Source organism: Monodelphis domestica, chromosome 5 (genome assembly GCF_027887165.1).
Source record: "Monodelphis domestica isolate mMonDom1 chromosome 5, mMonDom1.pri, whole genome shotgun sequence".
Classification (NCBI taxonomy): Eukaryota; Metazoa; Chordata; class Mammalia; order Didelphimorphia; family Didelphidae; genus Monodelphis; species Monodelphis domestica.
In genome coordinates, this window is record NC_077231.1 from 36835083 (window position 1) to 36860610 (window position 25528).

The 25528-nt window shown below is 39.0% G+C and overlaps 1 protein-coding gene across 2 annotated transcripts; it reads right to left on the reverse strand.

The window, feature by feature from the left end:
* Window positions 1–8164: 8164 nt before the first annotated feature.
* Window positions 8165–20813, reverse strand: DNAJC22 (DnaJ heat shock protein family (Hsp40) member C22). 2 transcript variants are annotated; one of them, XM_056798322.1, is made up of 4 exons: window positions 20750–20813; window positions 18959–19910; window positions 11616–11647; window positions 9737–9869 (listed from the first exon to the last, which is right to left on the reverse strand). In XM_056798322.1, exons 2-3 carry the CDS (start codon window positions 19883–19885, stop codon window positions 11627–11629), a joined length of 948 nt encoding a protein of 315 aa, XP_056654300.1. In that variant the 5' UTR covers window positions 19886–19910; window positions 20750–20813; the 3' UTR covers window positions 9737–9869; window positions 11616–11626. The 2 variants fall into 2 exon arrangements, with proteins under 2 accessions (XP_056654299.1, XP_056654300.1); XM_056798321.1 differs by lacking the exon at window positions 11616–11647 and having other exon boundaries at window positions 8165–9869.
* Window positions 20814–25528: the final 4715 nt, after the last annotated feature.

Consider the following 25528-nt stretch of genomic DNA (forward strand, 5'->3'; position numbering starts at 1 on the left):
GAGAGAGAGAGAGAGATGTTTGGTAACCCACGGCAACCGGAAGATGGGGGCGTGGCCTGGCCCGTGGGGCCCCACGTGGGTCAGGTACCGCTATGGTCAATCTACCCGCACCTAGATCTCCTGCTCCGCTCTCTCTGGCATCCTGTCGCGGCGGGATTTCCAAATCAATGCCTGCTAAACTGGGTAAAGCCGAAGTGAACATTTACTAAATGCCTCCAATGTTCCCGGCGCAGTGCTAAACGTTGGGGATACAAAAAAGATACAAAAGTTAGTCCCTGCCCTCAAGAACTTACAATCTAATGGAGGCGACAACACGCAAATATAAATATACGACAAATTTTATACAGAATAATTAAGAAATAATTAACAGGGGGCAGCTGAGTAGCTCAGTGGATTGAGTCAGGCCTAGAGACGGGAGGTCCTGGGTTCAAATCAGGCCTCAGACACTTCCCAGCTGTGTGACCCTGGGCAAGTCACTTAACCCCCATTGCCTAGCCCTTACCACTCTTCTGCCTTGGAGCCAATACACAGTATTGACTCCAAGATGGAAGGTAAGGGTTAAAAAAGAAAAAGAAAGAATTAACACAGGGACTGCACTAGAATTAAGAGGAGTTGGAGAAGGCTCATAGTAAAAGGTAGGATTTCAGTTGGGACTTAAAGGGAGCTAGAGAGGTCAGTAGTGGAACTGAGGAGGGAGAGCATTTGTTTCTATTCTGTGTGTTTCCTGTAGTAAGTCTGGGCTCCCTGGGTAGAGGGAGAAAGAAAAAAAAATACAATATGTTTTATATTATTTTATATTTTTCCTTCCACCCCCGTGGGTACAATTATGTTCTGAGAGTCATGGTCAGTGGCTTATTAGGAAAGAATCTCCAAAAGCCGAGAGCTAAGAAGTTGAGTTTGAGGAGACACATGAGAAACTTCCTTGATACTTACTCGTTTTTAAATCCCTGCATCTCGGAAGCTCAGGGTTGGATAGGGGCTCCAAAGTGATTCATCTACCACAGATACCTTAAATAGGATCTCGCCCTACACATTAGTCTACACCTTAACAGAGTGAAGATCCTATCCTTGCTTCCAGACCTCAAGACCTCCACTTCTGACTAGCTGTGATTGTTGGAAGTTTTTTTCTGCCACCAGCCGGAATTTGCCTCCTTATAACTTGCTCCTTTACAGACTAGGAAACTGTGTGGAAACCCAAGTGTCCTGTGTCCTTTGCTGTCCTCCAGTCTGAATCTGTACCTTCCACCCACTGAATACATACAGGCATACCTGAGAGATATTTATTGCAGGTTCTCTTCCTGACCGGCTCAATAAAAGCAAACCTCAAGCTAAAGCAGGTCAAGATTTCCTGGTGCATATAAAAGCTATGTTTACACTATAGGTAGACTATTAAGTATGCAATAGTATTATGTCTAAAAAAATGTACATACCTCATTTAAAAAATATTTTATAATAAAAAAGGGGAAGACCTGTTTGCACAAAAACACTTATAGCAGCTCTTTTTTGCTAACCATCACCCAAGCCAGTCATAATCTTGTCACTGATTTTGCCTCTCTAGCTGTTAATAGGTAGTTGGATGGCAATTTCTTAAAATAAGACAATGAAGTTTGCTGCATAGATAAACTCTTCTTTTCACGTAGAGACCATCATAGGGTTAATTGACTTAATTTTGATATTGGGTCCCAAGGAATAGGGAGACCCTCCGAGAGGGAGTGAGATCAGTGGAGCAGTCAAAATATATGCAACATTGATCTATTAAGTCAAAGTTTTATATGGGTGCCTTTCATAGCACCCCAAAACAATTCCATAAGTAATAGCAAAGATCTTTGCTCACAAATCAACAAAACAAATATAAAAATAATGAAAGAGTTCAAGATATTTTGAGAATTACCAAAATGTGCCACAGAGACAAGATGTGAGTACATGCTGTTGGGAAAATGGCACCAAAAGATTTATTCAATACAGAGTTATTACAACCTTCAATTTGTAAAAAACAATATTTGTGAAATACAATAGAGTGATATACATGAAAATGAGGTAAAAGTCCCAGAGCTGGAACTTTGTATGCCTATATATAGACATGCCTCACCTTTTCTGCTCTTTTGCTTTGGAGCTGATACTTAGTATTGATTCTAAGACAGCATGTAACAGTTAAAAAAACAACAAAAAGAATTGTAGATTCATATGGTTTAACTTCCCATACCAGGGAGAAAATGCAGACCTGGATCAATCCTAGAAAGTGAGTCATCAATTTTGGTAGGAAGACAGCTGTGAAGAGCTGGAGTTGGTATGAGAGGTGGCCTTTTGACTACTTACCACAGTGGTCTTAAAAGGAAAGTCATTCCTTTGGGGAACTAGAACTGAGGGACTATCTAGAGACAAAGCCAAGACCAAGAAGAGAAGTTAAAGGAGTATATGGGAAAAGAATAATGCCTCCCATAGAAGAACTGGAGCCAGAAGGAAGGAAAAACTAGTCCTCACCAGAACATTATTACCCCAAATAATATGCTTTATGCAGAGAAGAAAAGAATCTCAGAAAAATTAAATGACTTGCCATCCATCTACATAGCTAGCCAGTGGTACAGCTAGGACTAGCAGTACCCTAGTCTCTGTCATTTGACCTTTGCTAGGACATTTCTAATGGCCAAGAAGGATGTTAGTGTTGTAATTCTATTTCTGATAGAATTTCAGTTCGCAGATGTTCTCATTCAATTATTCATTAAGTGATGAGTTTTGAAGGGCTTCTGTGATACTCAGAGAAAATGACAAGACGAGAAGACAAGATGTGCCCTTTGAAACAACTCATGAGCAATTCCAAGACAACATGAAAATCTAGAAGTTAGTGGAAGGAAACAGGGAATTCACAAACTAGTGAATCAATCACTGCAGGGTGGAGTTGATCAGGAAGTACTTCAGTGATGCCAGATCTTAAGTATAAAATTTGAATGAACAGAAAGGGAAGAAGAGGGCATTTTAGGTAGGAAAAATAGCATTAGTAAAGGGTAGAGGCAGGATGAACAGGTGTTGAGGGGAAGGAAGTTGGAACTAAGTTGAAAAATGGTAAGGAGATGAGCCTGACAGTCAATTAAAGAGTCTCTGAAATGTTTAATCCTTTCAGCTACACTGCCTCTGAGAAGTCTACTAGCCATTTTGTTCTGTGGTCCTATTCTTTCATAGAAACATTTCTTCTTAGAAGGGCTTAGCTTCTCTTCTTTGGAGCAAAATATCTTTTTGATGCTATTTCCAGGGACCAGACCAACTTACTGCCACTGCCCGGCACTCACATTTCCATAGCCCACTAAAATCCCAAAATGGGATCATGGAAAGGGTTAAACTTATACAAGTCACTTCTTAATCAGAATGTTATTTGATTCTGGGTAAACTAGCCAGTGATTGTCAGAACCAGGGAGTTCCAAGTCCTTGCTTATGGCAACAGGTGAGCATGGCACAGTGGATAGGGCCATCTTCCTAAGTTCAAATTGACCCTACTAGTTGTGTGGCTCTGGGCAAATCACTTAACCCTGCTTGCCTTAATTTCCTAATTTATAAAATAAGCTGAAAGAAACGGCAAACTACTCGAGTATCTTTGCTAAGAAGACTCCAAATGGGGCCAGAATCCTACATAACTCAACAATAACAAGAAGCATGGGAATGAGTGGAAAGTGATTAAAAAAGAAAATATGGAGATTAAATAATTATTGAGATAAAATTGAAACAACTTTCACTTGCCTAGATCAAGGCATACACATCCTGGACAAGTTTTGATGTTTTGTTTTGTTTTTCACTCTTATTCCACAAAGAAATTTCGCTCATCATTAAAAACAAAACTGTAAGGAGGGAAAGGAAGGAAGCGTGGAATTGGGTAGAAAATCAAATCCAACCCAAGGAGCAAAAATCAACATATTGCAGAATAGAAAGAATCCAAGGTATCGCCAAATGACTCAAAAGTTCCCAAGAAGAAAGAGCTTCATTGGTGGCAAAATCTGATCAAATGACAATAATAAACAGGTAGTGGAAACTTGCTTTGACAAGCAGACTAGATCTAAATCTTGTTCACAGCAACACCTCTCTTCTCTCAGCCAAAAGAGGAATAATTCATCCTAGAAATGAAGCCCATTAAAAAACAAATCCCAGTGGAGTGAAGCTGCCTATTTTACAATTTGTGGCAGACTTATGGTGCCACCTTCAGGTCTTACCTAGAAATGCAATGCACCCCACATGCATGTGCCCCATATAAAGGAAGTGGAGCCAATTATTTCAAGAAGTTTGCCCTCAGTTTACATGATTTCCATTTCCTTCAAGACCCTGTGCCAACCAAAGCAAATTATGAATTAATGTTCAAGAATATTGAGTAAAAACAACAACAGATCAACACTGACACTTATTGAACCAAATTGGATGAAGAAGGAACCAGCATCTTTTATTTCAATTGCAGAGTTAAATATTTCTTTAGTTGGATCCTGCTTTACAGACCAGGAAAGTTTCTATCATTTTCAGGTCCCTTCAGAGAAAATGCCCTCAGGTTCATGTCCTGGGGATTATTAATTTCCCCTATCACTAAAAAATAAATAGAGGTAATATGGTGTAATGGAAAGAGTTTAAACAGCAATCTCAGGAGGCCTGGGCTCTGACCCCAGCTCTGCCACTAGCTAGGTTTATGAGCTTTATTAGTGTACTATGGGCCTTGGTTTCATCATCTGCAAAATGATGAGGATCTCTAACACTCTTTCCAGTTCTGGCATTCGCGGTTGGAAAGAAGAAATTGAGACATCCCTTATAAGATCCAAGATGATCTGAATATGAACTTCTTTCTTTCCTTACAGAAGTGTTCAGTGTGTTGCAGAAGATATCAGATTTATGAGCAAATACCCTTTATGGGATAGTTTAACTTGGTAATGATTCTATCTCAGAATGGGTGAGAAAGGGTCAAACAAGGAAAGATACTCCATAGGGGAAATTAACTTTTTTCACAGAAATTAGAGCTAGAAGGGACCTTAGGATCCTACAGATTTTGCAGATGAAAAAACAAACCTAATTTGAAGACTACAGCAGTATAAGCTGTTTTATGCAAATAAATAAATAAGTATTCTAAACCAGTCTGGAGAGAGTCTGACAATCTTAAAAAATGGGGCCTTAGGGTTTGTTTGTTTTTTCATGACAGCCATCCTACTAGCTGGCATTTATATAGCACTTTAAGATTTAGTCATAAATATTCCATATTTTATTTCATTTGATCTAAACAATACCATGAAGCAGTGACTATAGGAATTATCCTATTGTATAGATGAAGAAAATGAGGTGTAAAAAGATTAAATGACTTGCCCGAGTGATATACATAGCAGGTAGATGGCCTTGAATAAAAGCATTAGATTCTTTCTACCTCCTCTGTGACAGGTGAAAGATGAAATGACTGAGGAAACAAAGGCTCAAACTTCTAAGCATTACAATTTGTGAAGCAATGCATGCCAACCACTTAACTAACCAGGGCTAAGTCCCTTTCTCAGCTTATAGTTGGACCCCAAATACAGGAGAAGACAGGCTTTTATATATTACAAACAACCAAATAAGATCAATTAACTAAAAAGGAACAATTACCCAGGATACAACATTAGGTAGTTTAATTTCTAATTGGAGGAAAAATTAGAAACTTTTCAAGTTGGGAAGGAGAGAGTAAATAGGTACAATTCCCTGAAATTAAAGAGAGAGAGACAGAGACAGAGAGACAGAGAGAGACAGAGAGAGAGAGACAGAGAGTCAGAGACAGAGACAGAGAGACAGAGAGTCAGAGACAGAGACAGAGAGACAGACAGAGACAGAGAGAGAGAGAGAGAAAGAGAGAGAGAGAGAGAGAGAGAGAGAGAGAGAGAGAGAGAGAGAGAGAGAGAGAGAGAGAGAGAAGAGATATCTCACTCCCCCAGAGTCTGTGAATAATCAAAGGAACATAAAAACAATAACTGATTGATCATTATAGGGTCAATTTTCAGATAATACATATGAATTTCTTAAGATGAATAATGAGAAAACTTCTTGTATCAATCTTCATATCTGCCATGGTTTCTAGATACTTTAATGATCTCTAAGCAATAAATAGAGATGGACAAATTCCCAACCACATGGGGATAGGTTCAAACAAAGTAATATGGTTTTCTCCCAATTATCCCAATTGAATTAGGTTTTCTCACTGGACAGAAATTGGACTAGATCCATAATTGACTAGAAACTAACCTAGCTCCAGAATTGAGTCACAAGATGGAGTCAATGTGGTTTACTCAGTTCCCACAATTAACCCCTTACTGTCCTAAGCCCCTCAATTCCCTCACCTCTTACCTTCTAGGAGGGGCAAGGCTGAATTTCACTGATCCTCACCTTCCCCACACTGCCCCCTTTTTCTTTTTCAAACATCAGAAGCTATAAGAACCATATACTGTTAATTAGTTTTAGCATGGGGCAATGGTTTGCTTCCCCCCCCCTTCTGCTATTCCATTTTTATATCACACTAAATGTTTATTGATTGACTGACTAAAAAGTTGTTAATACAATTACAGTAGCTGAGAGCCTGCAGTTAGGAAAATCTCTAACATTCAGTGGGGACTTCAACATCTTTGCCCTACTTTAAATTGTATACATTTCTAGTTGGGTGCTTCTTTAAATTTATGGCAAAAATCAAGATACAGGAAATAATTAGGTAAGAGAAGTGACTTTTCTTTAAACTCTTACCTGCTGTCCTAGGTTCTGAGTATCAGTTCCAAAGTAGAACAGTAAGGATGAGGCAATTGGGATTAACTGACTTGCCCAGAGTCATACAGCTAGGAAGTATCTGAGGTCAAATTTGAATTCAGGACCTCCCATCTCCAGGTCTGACACTTCATCTACCAAGCCACTGAGCTGCCCTATTTTATAATTCTGTTACTGATCAGGCACATGGAGGGGAAAATTGCAGGAAGAGAAGACCTTTTAGAACTTCCCTAAATCGTCTAAGGGATGATTACAACCAGCAACTTCAGTCTGAGTTTTCTGTTTCAAATGCCTGTAGACCCATCAGAACTTAGCAATCTTTTCATTTTCTTCTTTCACCTCTTGCCCTTATATCACTGACTCTTTCTAGCCCCACTTCTTAAGTCTTGCGTGGGACAGGGAACATAGTCTCCCTCACTATTCCTTCTCAGTTCTTGTGGGCCCCACTCTTTCTTCTCAGTTCACTCTCTTGCAGACTATATGATAATATGTGTCTCATATCAGACTTCTAGCTCAGAAAGAATCCAAATTACTCTCTATAAAAGGGAATTCTTAATCCCTTTATTCTAATTTAACTGGGGACCTAGAAGCCCTTTTACCATAGAGATGTATAATATATATATATATATATATATATATATATATATATATATATATTCTATCTGGTGATTTGAGCTGAAGGATGATCAGCTGGACTTTCTTTAATGGCAGCTATAGGGTAGCTAGTTAGGCAATTTCTCTCTCTCTTTCCTGTATTTCTCTCCTTTTACTATAGTCTCATTAAAACTAAAATTGTCAAAAACTGCTCTCTTATTTTGTCAAACTCCCAATTTTAACCCTTACACTCTCTGGGGAATTGTCCCGCTGAATGACAAATTTCATCATGCCAAATACCTTCATTCCCATTATGTAGAACTAGTAAGTGTAGAGACAAGATTTGAATCCCGATCCTTAGACCTCTATTCTTACCATGATAAACCAACTCAGCTAAACCAGGTTGAGAGTGACTGGCAGGCTCCAAACCTATTGGTGAGTTAGGTGGGATGTCTACCGCAGGCATGTAAAGGCTTCCTCCAGTGAAATGGGCAGATGAGAACACTATTCCAATGGCCATTAAAGGGGTTGAAGCAGGCATCCACTGCTTCCTGGGCCATTGCCAATCCATCTTGACTTTTGTTTTACCACTGGGCTTTCCTTACTGTGGAAGAGAAAAGGAGTCCAAGGGCTTGGCACACCTCTGACTCATTGAAATCCCAATTCACTTGCAAGTTAAGGTATGGCCTGGTGGTATCATTGGCACTCTGAAAAAGAAGGACTAACAACAATAATACCGTACTACCTCTCGAGGTCATTCATTGTATAATACCATAATACCTCAGAATCAAATTCTATTTTTCTGGATTAAAAATAAAACAGAGAAAACATGGAGAGACAAAAAATTGTGGGTCAATTATTTTAATTAAAGTGCATATCTTTCTATTAACAACCAATATGCTAGTTTTCAAGAGATATTTATAAAAGTGTTTTTTGAAAAGTGTCTATTTTGTATTTACAACTGAGCAGGGTGGAAGCAAAGGGCAAAGACTAGGTTTGCCACACATGGAAAAATACCCAGGCCTTTTAACTCTTCATCAGCACATAGCACAAAGCAGATCTCAATGTAGGTGGCCATAACCAGGAAGGGCAATTCAGAGTGTGCTCCATGGAATGCATAGGATAGCCCCTTACTGTTATATTAAATGTATTATATATATATGTATATATATATATATATATTACATGTAAAAACAATATTTTTCAATATTAAAAAATAAGACATAAGGAAAGGAAGAGAAAGGAAGCAACCTAGAAATTCCATAGGATAATAGAGCCTGTTCAAGATCCTAACTCCATGATATTTCTCCCAAAATGCCTTTAAAAAAACCAACAAGCTTTTATTTCTTTTTTCCCCCTACCTCTTTCCCCATTGGAAAACAAAGGAAAAGAAAACCTTTGTAATAAATAAGCGTGATCAGGCAAAATCAATTCCTACATTGCCCATGTGCAAAAACATGTGTTTCATTCTGCATCCTAACTGTCACATCTCTGCTTCATCACTGGTCCTACATAATCATAATTATGTCCATTTATTGATCCCTCAAGCTGGTAGTGGCTTCAGCCCTCTACCAAAAATTACTTTTGATAGTCCTGGATTTTGTATTTCCTTCCATATGTAAGCTTCTTGTGGGCAGAATTGTTTCATTCTTATCCTTGTATCCTGAGCCCCTAATATATTGCCTGACATATATTAAACACTTAATCAATCTTTGCTGAATGGTTGATCAATAGTTCTATTTGGCGGATGAAATATAGAAGTAATGGGATTACTAAAGCTTTCCCTAATCCTCCCAAACAGATTTAATTTCTGCCTCCTAATTCCCAAAGCACTCTATTTTTCTCGTGGAACATGGCATTTTCTGTGTTGTACCATATTTATTTGTATACACTTTTTGGGAGGAAAATAAACTGTTTTTGTATATCCAAAAGTGCCTGATACAGTGCTCTACATAGACAATAAATATTTGTTAAATGGATAAATGGTAATAGATACCTTGAGTTTACCTTTTGAAAACTACTTTCTCCAGAATATGGAGAAGGGGGTCAAAGTAGATGATATGTATCATGAAAAAGATTATTTTCTTTGTTTCATAGCATTCCTCTTATCCCATTGTTATTTAGGCTTTAAACATAATGAAAAAAATACCATGAGATTAAAAATTTTGCCACACATCCACATGCCCAATCCCAGTAAAGCCTTTTCCTCCCCAAATAATAGTCACTTCATGTACCAGTCCCTCCCTTGATTCTCTCAGGAGAAACACAGTGAGCAAACCTACAGAGATGGATTTTCCCAGGAAGAGCTCATGGCAAAGGCCAGGCTTCTTGATACTTCATTGCGTCCTTTTTCCAGCTTGTCATGAGTCTCTGGACTTCCTAGACTTACTGAGGATTTCATAAGCAGCCTGGATCTCTAAGAAATGTCTCTCAGCTTCCTCCACCTGGTGCTGGTTGTGATCTGGGTGCCAGATCTTCACTAATTCCCGATAGCTCCTGTTGATTTCATCAGATGTCGCCCCATCACTAAGACCCAAAACCTTGGGGGGAAAGAAAAGAAACTGACAAACTAGAATCACATGGGTTGGCAATGGTTGTTATCCCTTCACACAGACCGATTTGGATCACACCTCAAAGTACACTTGTGTGGACAGTGGGTGTTAGACTTGACAGATAACCCCTTCTCTTTCATTAAATACGTGTTTGTCCACCTGGGTTCTCTAGATGGAGCCTGTTGCTACATTCCACAATCCCAGAGTTATCATCAACCAATTAGAAAGTTTCCTGATTGCCTGGTATGGTTTTTGGTGCTTCAATCAAATTACTATGAAGTAATCACTGAATTAACTATCTGATTCTAAACACCTATTGGTTGGATGTGTTACTTTCAGCTTGGGGAAATCCAGAAAGACTTCATGGAGATGGTAGCATTTAAGCTGAACCTTAAGAATGCGTAGTATGTCAACCAATAGAGAAATGGGCAAGAAGGAAATTCCAAGAATTAGAAACAGCATTAACAAAGGCTTACAAAGAAGAAAACATAAGATGTAGTTCTCTTTGGCTGAAACATAGAATATAGAAAGCGAGTGTGAAGTAAAGCTGGCAGGTTGGAGATAGAAGCTGGAGGGACTTCCATGCTGCGCTAAGAAGTCTGTAATTTATTCAATGGACAATGAAGGGCCTTTGAAAGTTTTTGAGCTTGAAATGATAATTCTAGCTCACCTTCATTTAGTCCTTACTATGTGCCAGACACTGTGCTAAGAGCTTTAAAGTCATTTAATTATTTAATTAATTTATAATTAATGTTATCATTTTTATTAATTTATTAAATAAATTTAATTAATAAATTTATTATTAATAATTTTATTTATTTATTTAATCATTTGAACTTATTATCTCCTTTGATCCTCACAACAACCCTGGGAGGTAGGTGCTATTATCCTCATTTTACGGATGAGGACACCAAGGTTAAATGACTTGACCACAGCCACACAGCTAATTTGGAAGTAGGTATTCCTGATTCCAGGTCCAATGCTCTATCGACTATGCCACCTGACTACCCCTATGTACATATCCAAGTCAGAATATAAGAAGATAATACCTAGAAAAAATCCTAGTTCTTAGAAGTTTATTTTCCTAAGGCTATTGACCTCTGGAAAGGATGGGGCTTAAATCTCAAAATTGAGGTCCCAAATGAAAGCTTAGGGGCATTTAGATGGTACAGAGTTTAGATACCTGGTTCTGGAGTCAGGAAGAATTAAGTTTAAATTGGGCCTCAGACACTAGCTGTGTGACCCAGGACAAGTCACTTAACTCAGCCCCAGTTTCCTCATGGTACCTGGTACATAGTACGATACATAATATATAAATATTAGCTATTATTATTATACTAAGTTTCTAGTTCTATGGGCTAACCATATAACTATGTTATCAGTCTAGACTATAGCTGTTCTTCATCATTTGGTTTTCCCTATGTGGATAGTGTGAACAAATTCTTTTGAATAATTATGAAGCTCATTTCAGAGAAGCTACAGTGTTCCAGGGCCTGGTATAATCAGCAAGATGTTATCCTTCAATTAGGAGCATCGGAGAACCTCGCTTTATTCCATGTGAGTTTTCTGCTGAACTTCCCACATGCCAATGGCAAACACCTTTAACAAGTAGGCAATGACCCGTGTTATGCCTTGATTGAGAACCGGACCCAGGATTAAATGGGAAGAAGAGAATGAGCTGGATTGCATTTGGGTAACTACCAGTGTTTTTAATGACACATAACAAAGACTCACCTTTTCAGTCTTCATATTTTCCCAGGGATGACCTAGAGGTGTGGAAGATGGAATGCTAGATAGAATCTCTAATACTGTTCATCCAAAGGTCAACAGAGAAATGTTGATATATATAATATATAATAAATAAATATAATGATGTAATTATTATTAATTATTATAATATTAATTATTAATGAATAAAATAGAATAAATTTTAAAACATCTTTATGAATAGACCACACTTATCAATCAACAAGCATTTAGTAGGCACCTAATACATGCCAGATAGATAATTAACAAGTTGTATACTGAAATATGACATAAAGGATCACTGAAGTCATGGATGACTGCAAAAAAGGGGAGGGAGGCTGCTCCAGTCATGTAGTGAGAACAAGGGCTAGACAGTTTATGTGCCTTGCCGTTATGAACACAATGTCAGGAGATGTCGAAGAAGGATGTTAAATGGAACTACTCTGAGGATTTTGAGGAAATCGAGGTGATTATGACAGCAAATGGCTAATTGTCGGTATTGAATGAATCCCATTGACTCCATCTTGTGACCCAATTCTGAAGCTCAGTTTTCTTTCTATTCTATTATGGGTCTTGTGCAAATTTATCTTGTGAGAAACTTTTTTCCATTGTGGGAATTGGGAGAAACCTATCAAATTGTTTGTACATAGCCCCACACCCCACGTGCCTGGGAAACTATACCTGCTATTTAGAGACCCTTAAGCAAGGACCTAGGTTATGTTGACCAGAAAAGTAGTCAGATCCTAAGATGGAGGCAGGAGTTTTCTCATGATGGTACATCTCAAGTAACTCATATATCTTATTTGAAAATTGGTCCAATACAGTGACCGTTTCTATGTCCCTTTGATGGTATATGGACACTTATGAGGAGTGGGACATTTCTTTTCCTGAATTTAGGGGCTTTCATTGGTTTGCTCTCTCCCTCCTACCTTAAAAGTCCCTGATCTTTCCTCCAGTTAGAAATCAGATCACATAATATTGTACCATTTCTTTTTAGTTAACTGGCCTTGTTTGATTATGTTTTTAATGTATAAAAGTCTGTCTCTCCCTATATTTGGGGTACAGCCCTAAGCTAAGAAAGGGGCCTGGTCCCAATAAATCAATAGGCTCAGAAGAGCAAACTTTTATCTTCTCAGTCTCTTCATCCTTCACCCACAAGAGGAGGTGGCAAGGATGAGTTGCAATCCCACCATTTAAGGGAGTCCTATCATAGACCTTTTCAAGTCTCCAAGCTGGCTCCCATTAGAAATACTCATAGGAATAAACTGACTCAAGGGAATTTTCCACCTAAGGCTATGTTCAGGAACTATAGGGAAATGGTTTTCCTTCTAGGTCTGAAGGAAAGTCATGGTCAGGTCACCTGGAAATACTACAAATTTAGTATATCTGATCTCAACTGAGCCCTCACCAATGCATAACAATCTTCTTATTTTTCTCTGATTGATGCTACTGTGAGTCCCACAATGGCTCTTCCTAACTTGTTCTCTTTCTTTATTGCTTTCTTATTACTGTCTCTCACCAGATAAACTCTGCTTACTTCATTGAGGGAATCAAGGCCTTCAAGTGGGTGCTCCTTTATGTACCTCACACAACACCTTACACCCCTCTTCTGTATCTTCACTTGCCTTGTCCTTCTCCTTGTCAAAGTTAACTCCTCCTCTTGTGTCTTTGAATAGATCTCCTTCAGGAGCTTATCTCATTGGTCATTCCTTCTCTTATCTTTGGTCTCTCCCTATTTACTGGCTCCTTTCACATTGTCTACTAACATGGTCCAGTTCCTCCATCCTTAAAAAAAAAAAATCCTCACAATTACATAATTGTCAAGTCTGATATCCAAAATAACTGACATAAATTTATAGCTTCGAGAACCATTTCTCAATAAATAAATGACCAAAGAATATAAATAATTTCTAAAAGAACTATAATGTTGTCATCAAAACATGATCTCTATTAATTACACTATTATTTACAATCATTGCATTAATTATAGTCATTGAAAATCAGAGAGGGATGGAACCAAGATGGTGGAGAAAGTACAAGGACCTACCTAATCTCTACCAGATTACCCTCCAAATAACTTTAATATTATGCCTCAAAATGAATTCTGGAGTGTCAGAAACCACAAAATAATGGAGTGAAACAATTTTTTCAGTCCAAGATAACTTAAAAGATCAGAACAAAAGACCTATTGCACTGGGGTAGAAGTGGAGCATAGATCAGCTCACTAAGGCAGGTTCAACCTCAACAAACTTGCACAGGCCTTAGGGGTAGCTGAATCAGTAGCAATAGCTTCTGGAGTACTCAGACTAAGAAGGTAATGGGGTGGGAGGAGGAGGTATCAAACAACTGATTTGAAGAAAATTATAGAAGTACCTTTGCTGGCTCTGGGTACAGGACTTGCATTGCTCATATGCAGATCCAGGCCATAGTCCAGGGTGACAGTCCCAGGATGAGGAGGAGTACTAGCACACACTAGCACTTGCTGATACAGGGGAGCAGGCAACCCTAGACACAGATCCAAGGTGGAAAAGAGTGCTACACACCACAGTACAGGCCAGAAGAATATTAAACACACTGCTCCTTAGATTACACCACCTTGGAAAAAGTGAAAACTGATATATCCACAGAGTTAACTCTGAAGGTAGCTACACGAAGAACCTGAAACTTGGAATAGTGCTCTCTTCACCACAGTTGCAGAGCCTAATTTTAACAGTTGGGGGTTTTTTAAAGCTAAAAGATGAGAAAAGAGCTAGAAAATGAGCAAATAAAAAAAACAATACAGAAAATTATTTTTGGTGACAGGGAAAACCAAAAAACATACTCAGAAGAAGATAATAAAGTCAATTCTGTATCAAAAGTCTCCAAGAAAAATATGATTTGGTCTTAAGCCAAAAAAAGAATCACTAGAGGAACTCAAAAGGAATTTTAAAAGTCCCTTTTAAAAAAAAGAGATATAGAAGAAAAACTGGGAAAACAAATGAAAGTGATATAGGAAGATTAAAAAAAAGAGTCATATAGGCAGTATAAAAGAGGCCCAAAAGATACTGAAGAAAAAACAGAATAGTTTTGTGTTGGCAAAGGCATGCATGCCCCTTTGTGTCAGAAGGGGCTGCTCCCTTCCCTCTCTCTACAACACCTGAGGACACTTTTTGCAAGCTCTGCCCCTCCATTCAGTAGCCCAATGAGAGCACTACCTCCCTCCACTTTCTGTGGTAATGTGAGGGACTCACAGACAGCTTGAAGGTACAGTTTGGGCATTTGATCTCTAAAAAGTTCACCAACACTGGAATAAGCCAATTGGCAAAAGAGGATAAAAAAATGACTGAAGAGAAGAACTCTTTAAAATAAAGAATTGCATATATGGAAAAAGAGGTACAAAAATTCATTGAGAAAAAACCTCATAAAAATTTAGAATTATCCAAATGGAAAGCTCACTGAAGAAAACAATTCCATAAAAATTGAATTGGGCAAATGGAAAATAATGATTCCATGAGACATCAAGAAACAATTAAACAAAGTCAAAGGAAAGAAGAAATAGAAGAAAATGTGAAATATCTCATTGAAAAAACAACTGGCCTGGAAAATAGATCCAGGAGAAATAATCTAAGAATTATTGGGCTACCTAAAAGGCATGACAAAAAACAAACAAACATTTAGATATTATTTTTGAAGAAATCATCAAGGGAAACTTCTCTGATAGTCTAGAAACAGAAGGTAAAATAGAAATTGAAAGAATTCACTGATCTCTTCCTGGAAGAGATCCCAAAAGGAAAACTCCAAGGAATATTATAGTCAAATTCCAGAACTCCCAGGTCAAGGATATTGTAAGCAGCTGAAAAGAAACAATTCAATTATCATGGAACCACAGTCAAGATAACACAGGATTTATCAGCTTCTACTGGGCCAAGAATATGATATTCCAGAGAGCAAAGGAGCTGGGACTTCAAACAAGAATCACCTATCCAGCAAAACTGAGCATAATCCTTTAAGGGGGAAAAATGGACATTCAATTGAAATAGAGGGCTTTCAAACATTCCTGATGAAAAGACCAGAAATGAATGGAAACTTTGACTCTCAAATACAAGACTCAAGAAAAGCACAAGAAGGTAAAGGAAAAAAAACAATTCAATAACTTATTAGAGCAATTAGAAGGAAAATACTTAGACAGAGGGCACAAGTGTGAGTTAAATATGATGGAAATATAGCTTAAAAAATAAAATTAAGATTTGAGAAAGAGGGATGAATTGGGAGAAGGGGAAAGGGAGAAATAGAATGGGGTAAATAATCACACCTAAAGAAGCATGAATGAGTTTTTACAGTGGAGGGAAATATGGGAGGAGTAGGGAGAAGCACTTGAAACTTAGTCTCATTGGAATTGACTCAAAGAGGGAAGAACATACACAATCAATTGGATATAAAAATTTATCTTACCCTATAGGAAAGTAGGAGGGAAGGGGATAAGGAAGGGAATGGGACTGATAGAAAAGAGGGTAAATCGGGGGTTATGGTGGTCAGAAGCTAAACATTTTTAAAGATAGACAGAATGAAAGGAGAGAGAAAAGGATAAAAGTAGAGAGAATAAGGTGGAGGCTAATTAAAATGGTGAAAACAAAATTGTACAAGTCTTTCTAATAAAGGTTTCATTTGTCAAATACATTTAAAAAATTAGTCAAATGTATAGGAATACAAGTCATTCTCCAATTGATAAATGGCCAAAGGATATAAACAGACAGTAATTAAAGCTCTCTATAAGCATGTGAAAAAATACACCAAATCACTGTTAGAAAAAATACAAATTAAAACTATTCTGAGGTACTATCCCATGCCTATCAAATTAGGCATTATGAACAGAAAAGGAAAATGACAAAATGTGGAGGGGATATGGGAAAATTGAGGCACTAATACACTATTGGGGGGGGAATTGTGAACTGATATAACCATTCTAGAGAAAAATTTGAACCCATGTCCAAAGGACTAGAAAATAGCACATACACTTTGATCCAGAAATAAATACTCTCTAAAATGCTGTTTTGGGGAAACATTGATGTCAATAACTCCTCAAATCTGATATTAAGGGAGATGTTCATCCCTATAAGGAAACATGTTCATTATAAGAATATCCTTTTAGCCTTCTCTCTGTTCTTTATTTACAATGTATACTGTATTACCTCAAGCTATTATTCTCTCTGTCTTTCTCCATTTCTTTTATTTCTAAACTCTTTTGAGCCATCTATAGCTAATAATCACTCACTGCCTTATCACTCACTCAGCTTGTTTTGTATATAATTGTTTGCATGATGTCTCCCAGTTAAATTGTAAACTTCTTAAGAGCAAGGACAACCAAAAAAAAATTAAATAAAAAATTAAAACAAAACAAGCAAAAAAAAAAGAGCAAGGACTGCCTTTTGCCTCTTTTTGTATCCTCAGAGCATATACAGTGCCTGGCACTTAGTAAGTGAGCAATAGATGTTTATTAATTGACTAATTGGTTAAGTTCATAATGATCTCATCTGCCAACTCTCACTCATAGACTAGGATCCCCTGAGAGATGTCAGGTTCAGGGTATTCTGTTAATCTATACTCCTAAAACTATAGCTCACAAGTCCCCACCAATGCCTCTACCTTTAATAATCAGCCAGAAGACATAATTAGCTCAGAACAAATGCATTTTCTGAAACAGAATAGTAAGAACAGTAGCCACAAAACATCCCCATCCTTCATAAACCTAAGGCACATTCTACCAAAAATGTATATAATGTCAGTGAAAAAGGTGGACATATCTCTATCGTTGCACTAGTAGAGAAACAGGCAGCCAAGGTAACTCACACCTCTGATTGGCACTGCCGATCCTTGGCATCTTTTCTCCTCTAATGGTCTTTGGGGTAGGTCACCCTCCTAGGCTCCAAGGACCAGCCCCTCTCCACAACTCAACCTGACTCTCCAGCTAGATTCTTGGGACCTGCTTTCTGCTGTACATAGCAGCTCCTACTGAGTAAGTTGCATTATTATAAGATGCTCTTGTCTCTGAATGAGGAAAGGAGAAAGAAAGCTCTTCTCTTTATTCCATGTCTGAAAGAGGTATGAGGGAAGAGTAGACAAATGTTTCCTTTTCAAGAGCTGAACTATGTTTTCTCTCTTCTGCAAATACGGATTCTTCCTAATTCTTGCTCTTGCTCATGCTTTTTTTAAACCTTTACCTTCAATCGATAGTGTGAATATTGGTTCTAAAGCAAAAGAGTGGTAAGGGTTAGGTAATGGAAGTTAAGTGACTTGCCCAGGGTCACATAGCTAGGAGTGTTTGAGGCCAGATTTTAATCCAGGACCTCCCATCCCTGGACCTGGCTCTCACCCCACTGATACACTTAGTTGTGCCTTGTTCATGCTTTTAAGGCCATCATAAGGATGGCCAATAAACAGCAGCTGTATAATTCCACCAAGTTGATTGTGGAACTTTTTTTATTCCTCCTAAAGGAACAGTTCTTTGCACTGTCCCATCAAGTCTGAAACTTTTACAAGGCTCAAATGGGCCAATTCTACTTTTATACCCTTAGTCTGTGAAAACAATGAGGATGTGAGCTCCTCAGTATTTTGTGCCCTTTATAAGCTATTAATACAACCAAAGTCCAAAAGGGGCAAAACCTTAACACCTACCCAGCACATTCTGCAATTTCATTCAGTGAATGGGGAGATTCAACTGATCACCCTTCCCTCCTAGGAGCTCACCTCAACTAGATTCCTCATTAGACACACCTTTTGTGGTTTATTCACACGAAGTTCTACCCCATTGCTGAAATGTATTCTTTCCTCATTTTAACTTCTCAAACTTTGTCATCCTTCAAGGTTTAGCTCAGATGCCACCTCTTCTCTGAAGTCTTTTCTGATCTCCTTCCAAGGTCCCAAGTCCCAAGATCCTTCCTTTCTCAATTATTTTCCTTATCTGTGTACATGTTTTATTTCCTCAATAGACTAATCCTAGAGGGCAAAGATTATTTCATTTTTGTAGTGCCATGCACATAGAAGGTACTTAATAAATGTTGTTGAACTGAATTATTTTGGCAGATGTGAGGACATTACCATGTAAAAATCATCAGCTCTCTCAGATACTTCCTAGCTGTGTGACCCTGGGCAAGTCACTTGACTCCCATTGCCTATCCCTTACTGCTCTTCTACCTTAGAACTAATATTGGTTCTAAGACAGTAAGTAAGGGTTTAAAAAATTAAAATTAAAAAAAAATTATCAGCTCTAAAAAGACAGTAAGTAATCCAAATCCTTGCTCTGGAGCAGAGACTTAGGTGAATTAAAAAAAAGCAAAATAACCCAGAAATTTTACCTGATAAGCTAGCTGCTGTTTCTCATTCTGAAAGCTTCTGACAAACTCAAATATTTTCTCCCACTCCTGGAAAGAGAAGCTGCCAGAATTAGGATTCCCCACCAGAAGCCAGATCTGGTAAGGTAGGATAAGGATTGACTCCATGACACGGCTGAAGACCGGGAATAGGGTAAACCAGTACAAGAAGGAGCCAAGGGTCTCTGTTCCAAGCTGGATAGTGTTAGCCATGTTGCAGAAGGTGCTGTAGGCTATGGGGCCAGTGAAAGCCAGGTAAGCAAGTCCCAAGCGGTAGAGTCTTAAAGTGAGAGTCTCAGTCTTCAAAGGGGCCTTGTATCTACGATGTCTTTGTGCTGTGATGCTGGCAGCCAGGCTGATGGGTAGAATGGCTATGGGGCGTCCATAGAAAAGAGGAGAAGTCAAAAATGCTGCCCCTAAAGTACTCTTAAAGTCCGAAGTCTGGTTGCCCACAGTGGCAACTAGTAATACCCCTAAACCAACAGCTAATGGAAGACCTACAATATAGAAGCTGGTCATGAAAGAGAGGCCAATCAGGGCCATAAAACCAAAATAGATGCCTACTAGGATCTGGGCCATAAAGCGCAATGGACTCAGGCTAGGTATCAGTTCTTCATGACTTTTCTTTTGCCCTTGGACTTGGTTGGCTTGTGCCACAAAGCTGGGAAGCTTCCAGAACTCCAAGAGCCAACCCAACCCACCACCTCCCAAGGTAAGCATCCATAATAAGGCATGGCTATCACGTCTCAAGTATAAATGATGGAGCCCAGCAGGACCTCCTATTGCCCAAAGAGCATAGGTTACAAGTAGCCTCTTGGCCATTTGTTTAGGGATCTCCAAAACTTCACATGTCCATTCATATAATTCAGAGGTTGGTAATGTTTGAGTTCTTAGAAAGAAACATGGTACCATCTGAGTCGAGAAGAATCCTCAGTCTCTGAAAGAAAGAGAGGTAGTAGGAGAGTTAGATGACTACACCAGGTTCTTTGCTGTACCCATATCACTTTTCTCTCAACACTAGTGCCACCATAATCTAGGCTTGGGATTTCTTAAACTTCTCCAAATGCCACGTTCTCCCTCATGTCATATTATTATTCTTTAAACTAAGCTCGTTTTTATTAATCTTGGTTTTGAATATCATGGTCAAACCCCAGGACACAAGTATTTAAAAATTCATTCAATTCAGTAAAGGAAGGCTCACATTTAAGAAGAATAAGTTTAAATGGCAGGTTCCCAAGCTAAATTTTCCCTCTTGGCCTTCTTAACCCTCCAAAAGCATTCACCAAACATAGGAAAATCTTTCAGTGCTTTCCCCCAAATTCTAAACACCTTTAAAAGCCTTAACTCATAGTTAAGGCTATGGTTCCTCTCCCCACAGATTCGGATATTTTCCCACACTCTGGGCCTAACCTAATAGCATCAAACTGAGTTAAAAGGCTAAACAAGTTTTGTCAGCTTTCACTTCAAGTCCAATCGGACTCTGAGAAGTAGGAAGAAAAAGTAGTGCTACTATGGCCACATTTCTACCTAGACCCAGTTCACCAGATCCACTCTGCTCACCTTCATGCTCATTCTCCAACCTTTACCCCCATTTCAAGTTCTCTACCCTTTCCCGGCAGCTATGACCCACCAAACACAGGCTGAGAAAGTCTCTAGGAAAACAGACCTCTGGATGAGGTATTGCTACTCTCCCTACTTCACTTCACTAAAAGCGTAAAAAATATAATATATCAAGAAAAGATTCCATAGTCTAGGTTGAGACTCTCTTCAACTTACCAGTCCGTTTTCTGAGGCACAGAAATGGCAGCCCATTCACTCTCCAGCTCTACAAATCTCCAATCTAGATGGACTTTGTACCTCTCAGGCGATTGATATGATGGGCAAAGGTCGGCTACCCCTGGATTCCCTGGCTCTTGCCTGATCTAATTTGCCCTTTCTCCCTCTCCCATCCTTCTTCCACATTCTCTTCTTGCTCTAAGAACTCCCCCTTCCCTTCTCTTCCTGCCTTCTTTTAATTTTTTTCAGGGTGCTTGCAAACCAATTGATGTAAGAAAATATTCCATGTTTCCTCTGACCATCTACCCACCTGCCTCAAGACTTGGCAACCTATCTTCCCTTTCTCTTTCTGAATTCCCTCTGCTCCAATTTCCTGTCACTACCTCAGCCAGTTAGCTTGATCTAAGGCAGTGGTCTCTACAGGCTCAGAATTCACCTAATCAGAGTGTGCAAGCTGACTGTGGGAGTGTGGGAAGAAAATGTTAAAAGTTCTAGTTTAAAATAGTAAATTATTCCTTACTAATAATGAACAGATCCGGATCGGCACTGGTGCCCTTAGCATTGTGCCTGGCACCTAGTAGGCACTTAATAAATGTTTATTGATTGCCCTCACTAAGCCAGTATGTCAGATGGTCATGTGCCACAGATGGTAAATGAATGATCCTAAGGGAAGAGAAAGAGTTCCACATGGTAGAACAGTTGACAGCGACACACTCACTCATTCATTTGATTTCATTGTGTTTCATTTGTACAGTATTGCAGCTAAGTTAAGTGGGTCTATTGATTACATTATCTAGTTTTAGCTAAACTAACCCTCACGAAATGAACAAGCAGCTTAAAAAGATTTGCTCAAAGAAAGGTGTTTTATTATTGTAATGATTATTGGAAAAATTATTGTAATACTAATATTGAAAAGCACTAGTAAAGGCAAGAAATGGACAAAGCTGTCACTTTTAGAGAGAGCTCTGTGCTAGCTACGCAGTTAAAACAATGATAATCTAATCAGATTTGACAAAAAGTCAGTTCCCCAAATTTGTAATTCTCATTAGAATATTATTTGAAATATGGATTTCTATCCTCTGTTGTTAACAATGAACCAAAGTCTGAAGTTCAGAATCCATTTTGGAGTTATGGATTCTTTTGGCAGCCTGGAAAAGCCTATTGACTTTTGGCATTATTGTGGGGAAAAAATTACATTGAAATCCAGTAACAACAAAACAAATGAACAGATCCCAGGTTAAGAACCCCTGCCTAATTGTACACGGTGCCTCGAGCGATTAACCAACATTCCTATGAAGCCGTCACAGTTAGAAAGACATTTAAAAACTAAGCATTTGTTGCCCCCCCAAATGAGGGGTCACCTAGAAAAACTCCAAACTGCATACTGAAATTTTAGGAACAATTTTCTAACCTGCTTCAAAATCTTCTGGGGGAAGAATTTTCATAGATACCCCCAAAAAAGCAACACCTTTCAATTAGTTTACAAGAACTGATCGACATTAGGGAAGATTGAATTTTTGCATACTCGGTAGTTGGAACCCCAAAATAAATATCGAGATTTAGTAAGTACAAGCAAGGATATTACATTTGGATACATAGATTTTGGTGAGGTTTGTTTTGTTTTTTAAGCTGTGACAGCCATCAAAATATTAAACTGAATTCAGAATCCGAGCTTTGAATTCTTGTTTCACAAAGTACTAATGCCTTGATAACTAAGGCTTTCAAAAAATAATGGGGTATATGAAATTGCATTGCTCTCATTAAAAATATTGTTTTAATAAAATGTAGTGAGAACAAAGGGATTTTGTATGCCAAATAAAATTTAAATTTTTATTTCATCTTTTTAAATGTCTGTTTTACATGTTTGTTGAAGTACTTAATGTATTAATACATGTATATCATTTCCTCGGGTTCTTTCTTTTAATAGCACCTTACATCACATGGTTGTTGAAAGGATCACATGAGATAACATGCGTAGAGCCCTTTGCAAACATTAAAATGTTACATATATAAAGATTAGCAGTTATAGTCATATGCAATATTAAATATCTCTTAGGTATATACTCAATTATTTTTAACTGATAGGAGTTTGAGATCAAGGATGTTTGGGGGCCACCAATTTGAGGACCTGAATATCCTCTTACTAATTGCCCCATTTGCTGAAAGATGCCAGCACGGAGGGGTTGAATCTTCTTCTTGGCACAGGCTGAATGCTGAAGTGACAAGTAGGTCATCTAGTTTCACCTGCACTAGATCCCAGGGGTGCCTAGTGAATCAGGGTCATCACCCCCAGCCAAGCTAGACAGGAATGTGACTCAAGGGAGCAACCAATCAAGAAGGAAGTGAGTCTGCCATGCAAAAAAAAAAAAAAAAGAGCAGACATATACATACATATACATAGGCATACAACCTTAGAGACACCCCACCTCCTCTTTGCCTCCTCCCCTCCCTCCCGAGAGAGTTGCCAAGTCTTGTTGTATCTCTGTCTACCATACCTCTTTAATATGCCCTCTTTTTACTTACAAGGCATCAGATCTAGCCCACATTCTCATAAGCTCTTACCTTAATGTTTTGGAATGGCCTCTTTTTTTTTTTAACCCTTAACTTCTGTCTTAGAATTGATATTAAGTATTGTTCCAAGGCAGAAAAGCAGTAAGGACTATGCAATTGGGGTTAAGTGACTTGCACAGGGTCACAAAGCTAGGAAATGACTAAATCCAGATTTGAACCCAGGTCCTCCTATCTCCAGGCCTGGGCAATAGCCTCTTAACTGGTTTGCCTGTCTCAAGTTTCTTCCCTCTTCAATTCATCCTCTTCCCATGTTGCTAATGTGATATTTTTAAAGCACTGGTCTGACTATGTCCCTTCCCTGCTCATAAAGCTCCAGTGCTTTCTCATTGCCTCTGTATCAAAAACAAACTCCTCTTTGTGGCATTTAAAACCCATGATCCCCTCAACATATGCCCTAGTCCAACCAGACTGGCCCACTTCCTTTTCCTCAATACAACCTTACATCTCCCTTACCTCTTCAAAGCTGTCCTCTCTTGCAGTCTACTGCAATGTCCTCTTCAATCCTGCCTCTCAGAGTCCCTGGCCTCCTTTAAAACATGGTACTTAGACTGCCTCCTCTAGGAGGCTTTTCCTGACTTTATTAATGAGCATTGTCAACAAGGGACCTAAGCTGGGCTGGACACTGAGAATTAAAAGTAAAAATGAAACCTCATCTGCCCTCCAGGAGCTTACCTTCAATTAGGGGAGAATATATGTTTATGAATAGGAATATAACAAAATATGTTTATGTATATCTGGATATATGTATACATATATATATATTACCTGTGGTTGGGTGGTCTCCTCCCAGAAAAGTGACTGTTTGGGACTCACAGATTTAATCCCCAAAGAGAGAGGCTCAAACTTTCTCTGTGCTATTATTATGTCTCCTCCAAACCTGGGAACCTAAAGAAAGTCTTTACAACATGGTTCACATCAGGGTCTTCCCCAAAAGAGATGAATAAAGTCCATTCCAGAAAATGTGCTTAAAGAGCCAAGTAGATATCAAGAATAGGACAGCTATTTCTTTCTTTCACCACAAAGGGACTGCTTAAAACAAAAAGGTTCACAAGTGAGCATTAGCAAATGCTTAAAACATAACAATAATAACTCAGCACATTTAGCATATCTCCCTGGGAGTCAAACGAATGTCAAGGCAGAGGAATATTCCTTTCAACTCCCAGCTAGCTGCCTGTTTGAGGTTCAGCTAGCGGGAGCATGGCTTAGGCTTTCAGTCCTTTCAGCTGCAACATCTTCTTGTTGGTGACTATTTCCTCCCAGAAGTGATTTGGCTGCAGGGAGCCCAAGCCAACAGGCAGCCGCAGCCGGCACTGACTGAGGAACTCAGGAACCCTTAAGCTTATTAGGCAGCAGCCATCAAGACTGGAAAGTCATTTCTCAGAATCAGAATTCTGTGACCTGGTGAGGGAAAGGCAGAAGAGGTCCAATATCAGGCTCGTCTAGGCAGGCACCTATTATCCTGGTCATGTGCTGCAGCTGTAGCCCCCATTACTGATGAGGGTGGGGTTGGAGAGAAATCCCCTTCTGCCCCAGAAGTCCAAGCATCCCGTCCAGTGCTCAGGATTATGCTCAATAAAGAGAATAGAATGTTTCTCTTTATATAGCCTTCTGAGTAGGCGGCTCTTTCTGGGTCATTTGACAACCACTTTCAATGCAATACTCCCCCACTACCCACCCTCCAGCTCCTTCTCTCTCCCCCTTTCCCTCCTCCCTCCCTGCTTCCCCATCTAGTTACAAGGACCACGGGACCAACCAGAAGGCCGATCCCCTTTTCCTCTCTCAAGGGGCATGTCCAACCCAGTAAGTACAGTATATACAATAACGTAAATACAAGGCCTATACAATAGACAATACAATAAACCCACGAGAATTGTTTAGGGCCCGGGGAGGAGAGGATATTGGAAACAGAGAACCAGAAGAGGCCTCATTTGATCTGACCTCTGAAGTGAAAGGCTCAATTGAGGAGGAAATATGTTCTAAGAAGAGAAAAAGGCACGAAGCCCCCAGAGAGTAATTCCTGCCGGAAATCACCTTGCATATTGACCGCATCTACTTACGGATACGAGGACGTGTAGTGCTCCGCACCCCTCCGTATTAAATGCTTAACAAATGCTTGATTGATTGAGCCGGCCTATACATGCCCTTCAGCTGCCAGTCTCTAGCCCCGAGCACAGGGCGAAGCTGATGATGCCTCTAACCTTTGCACAT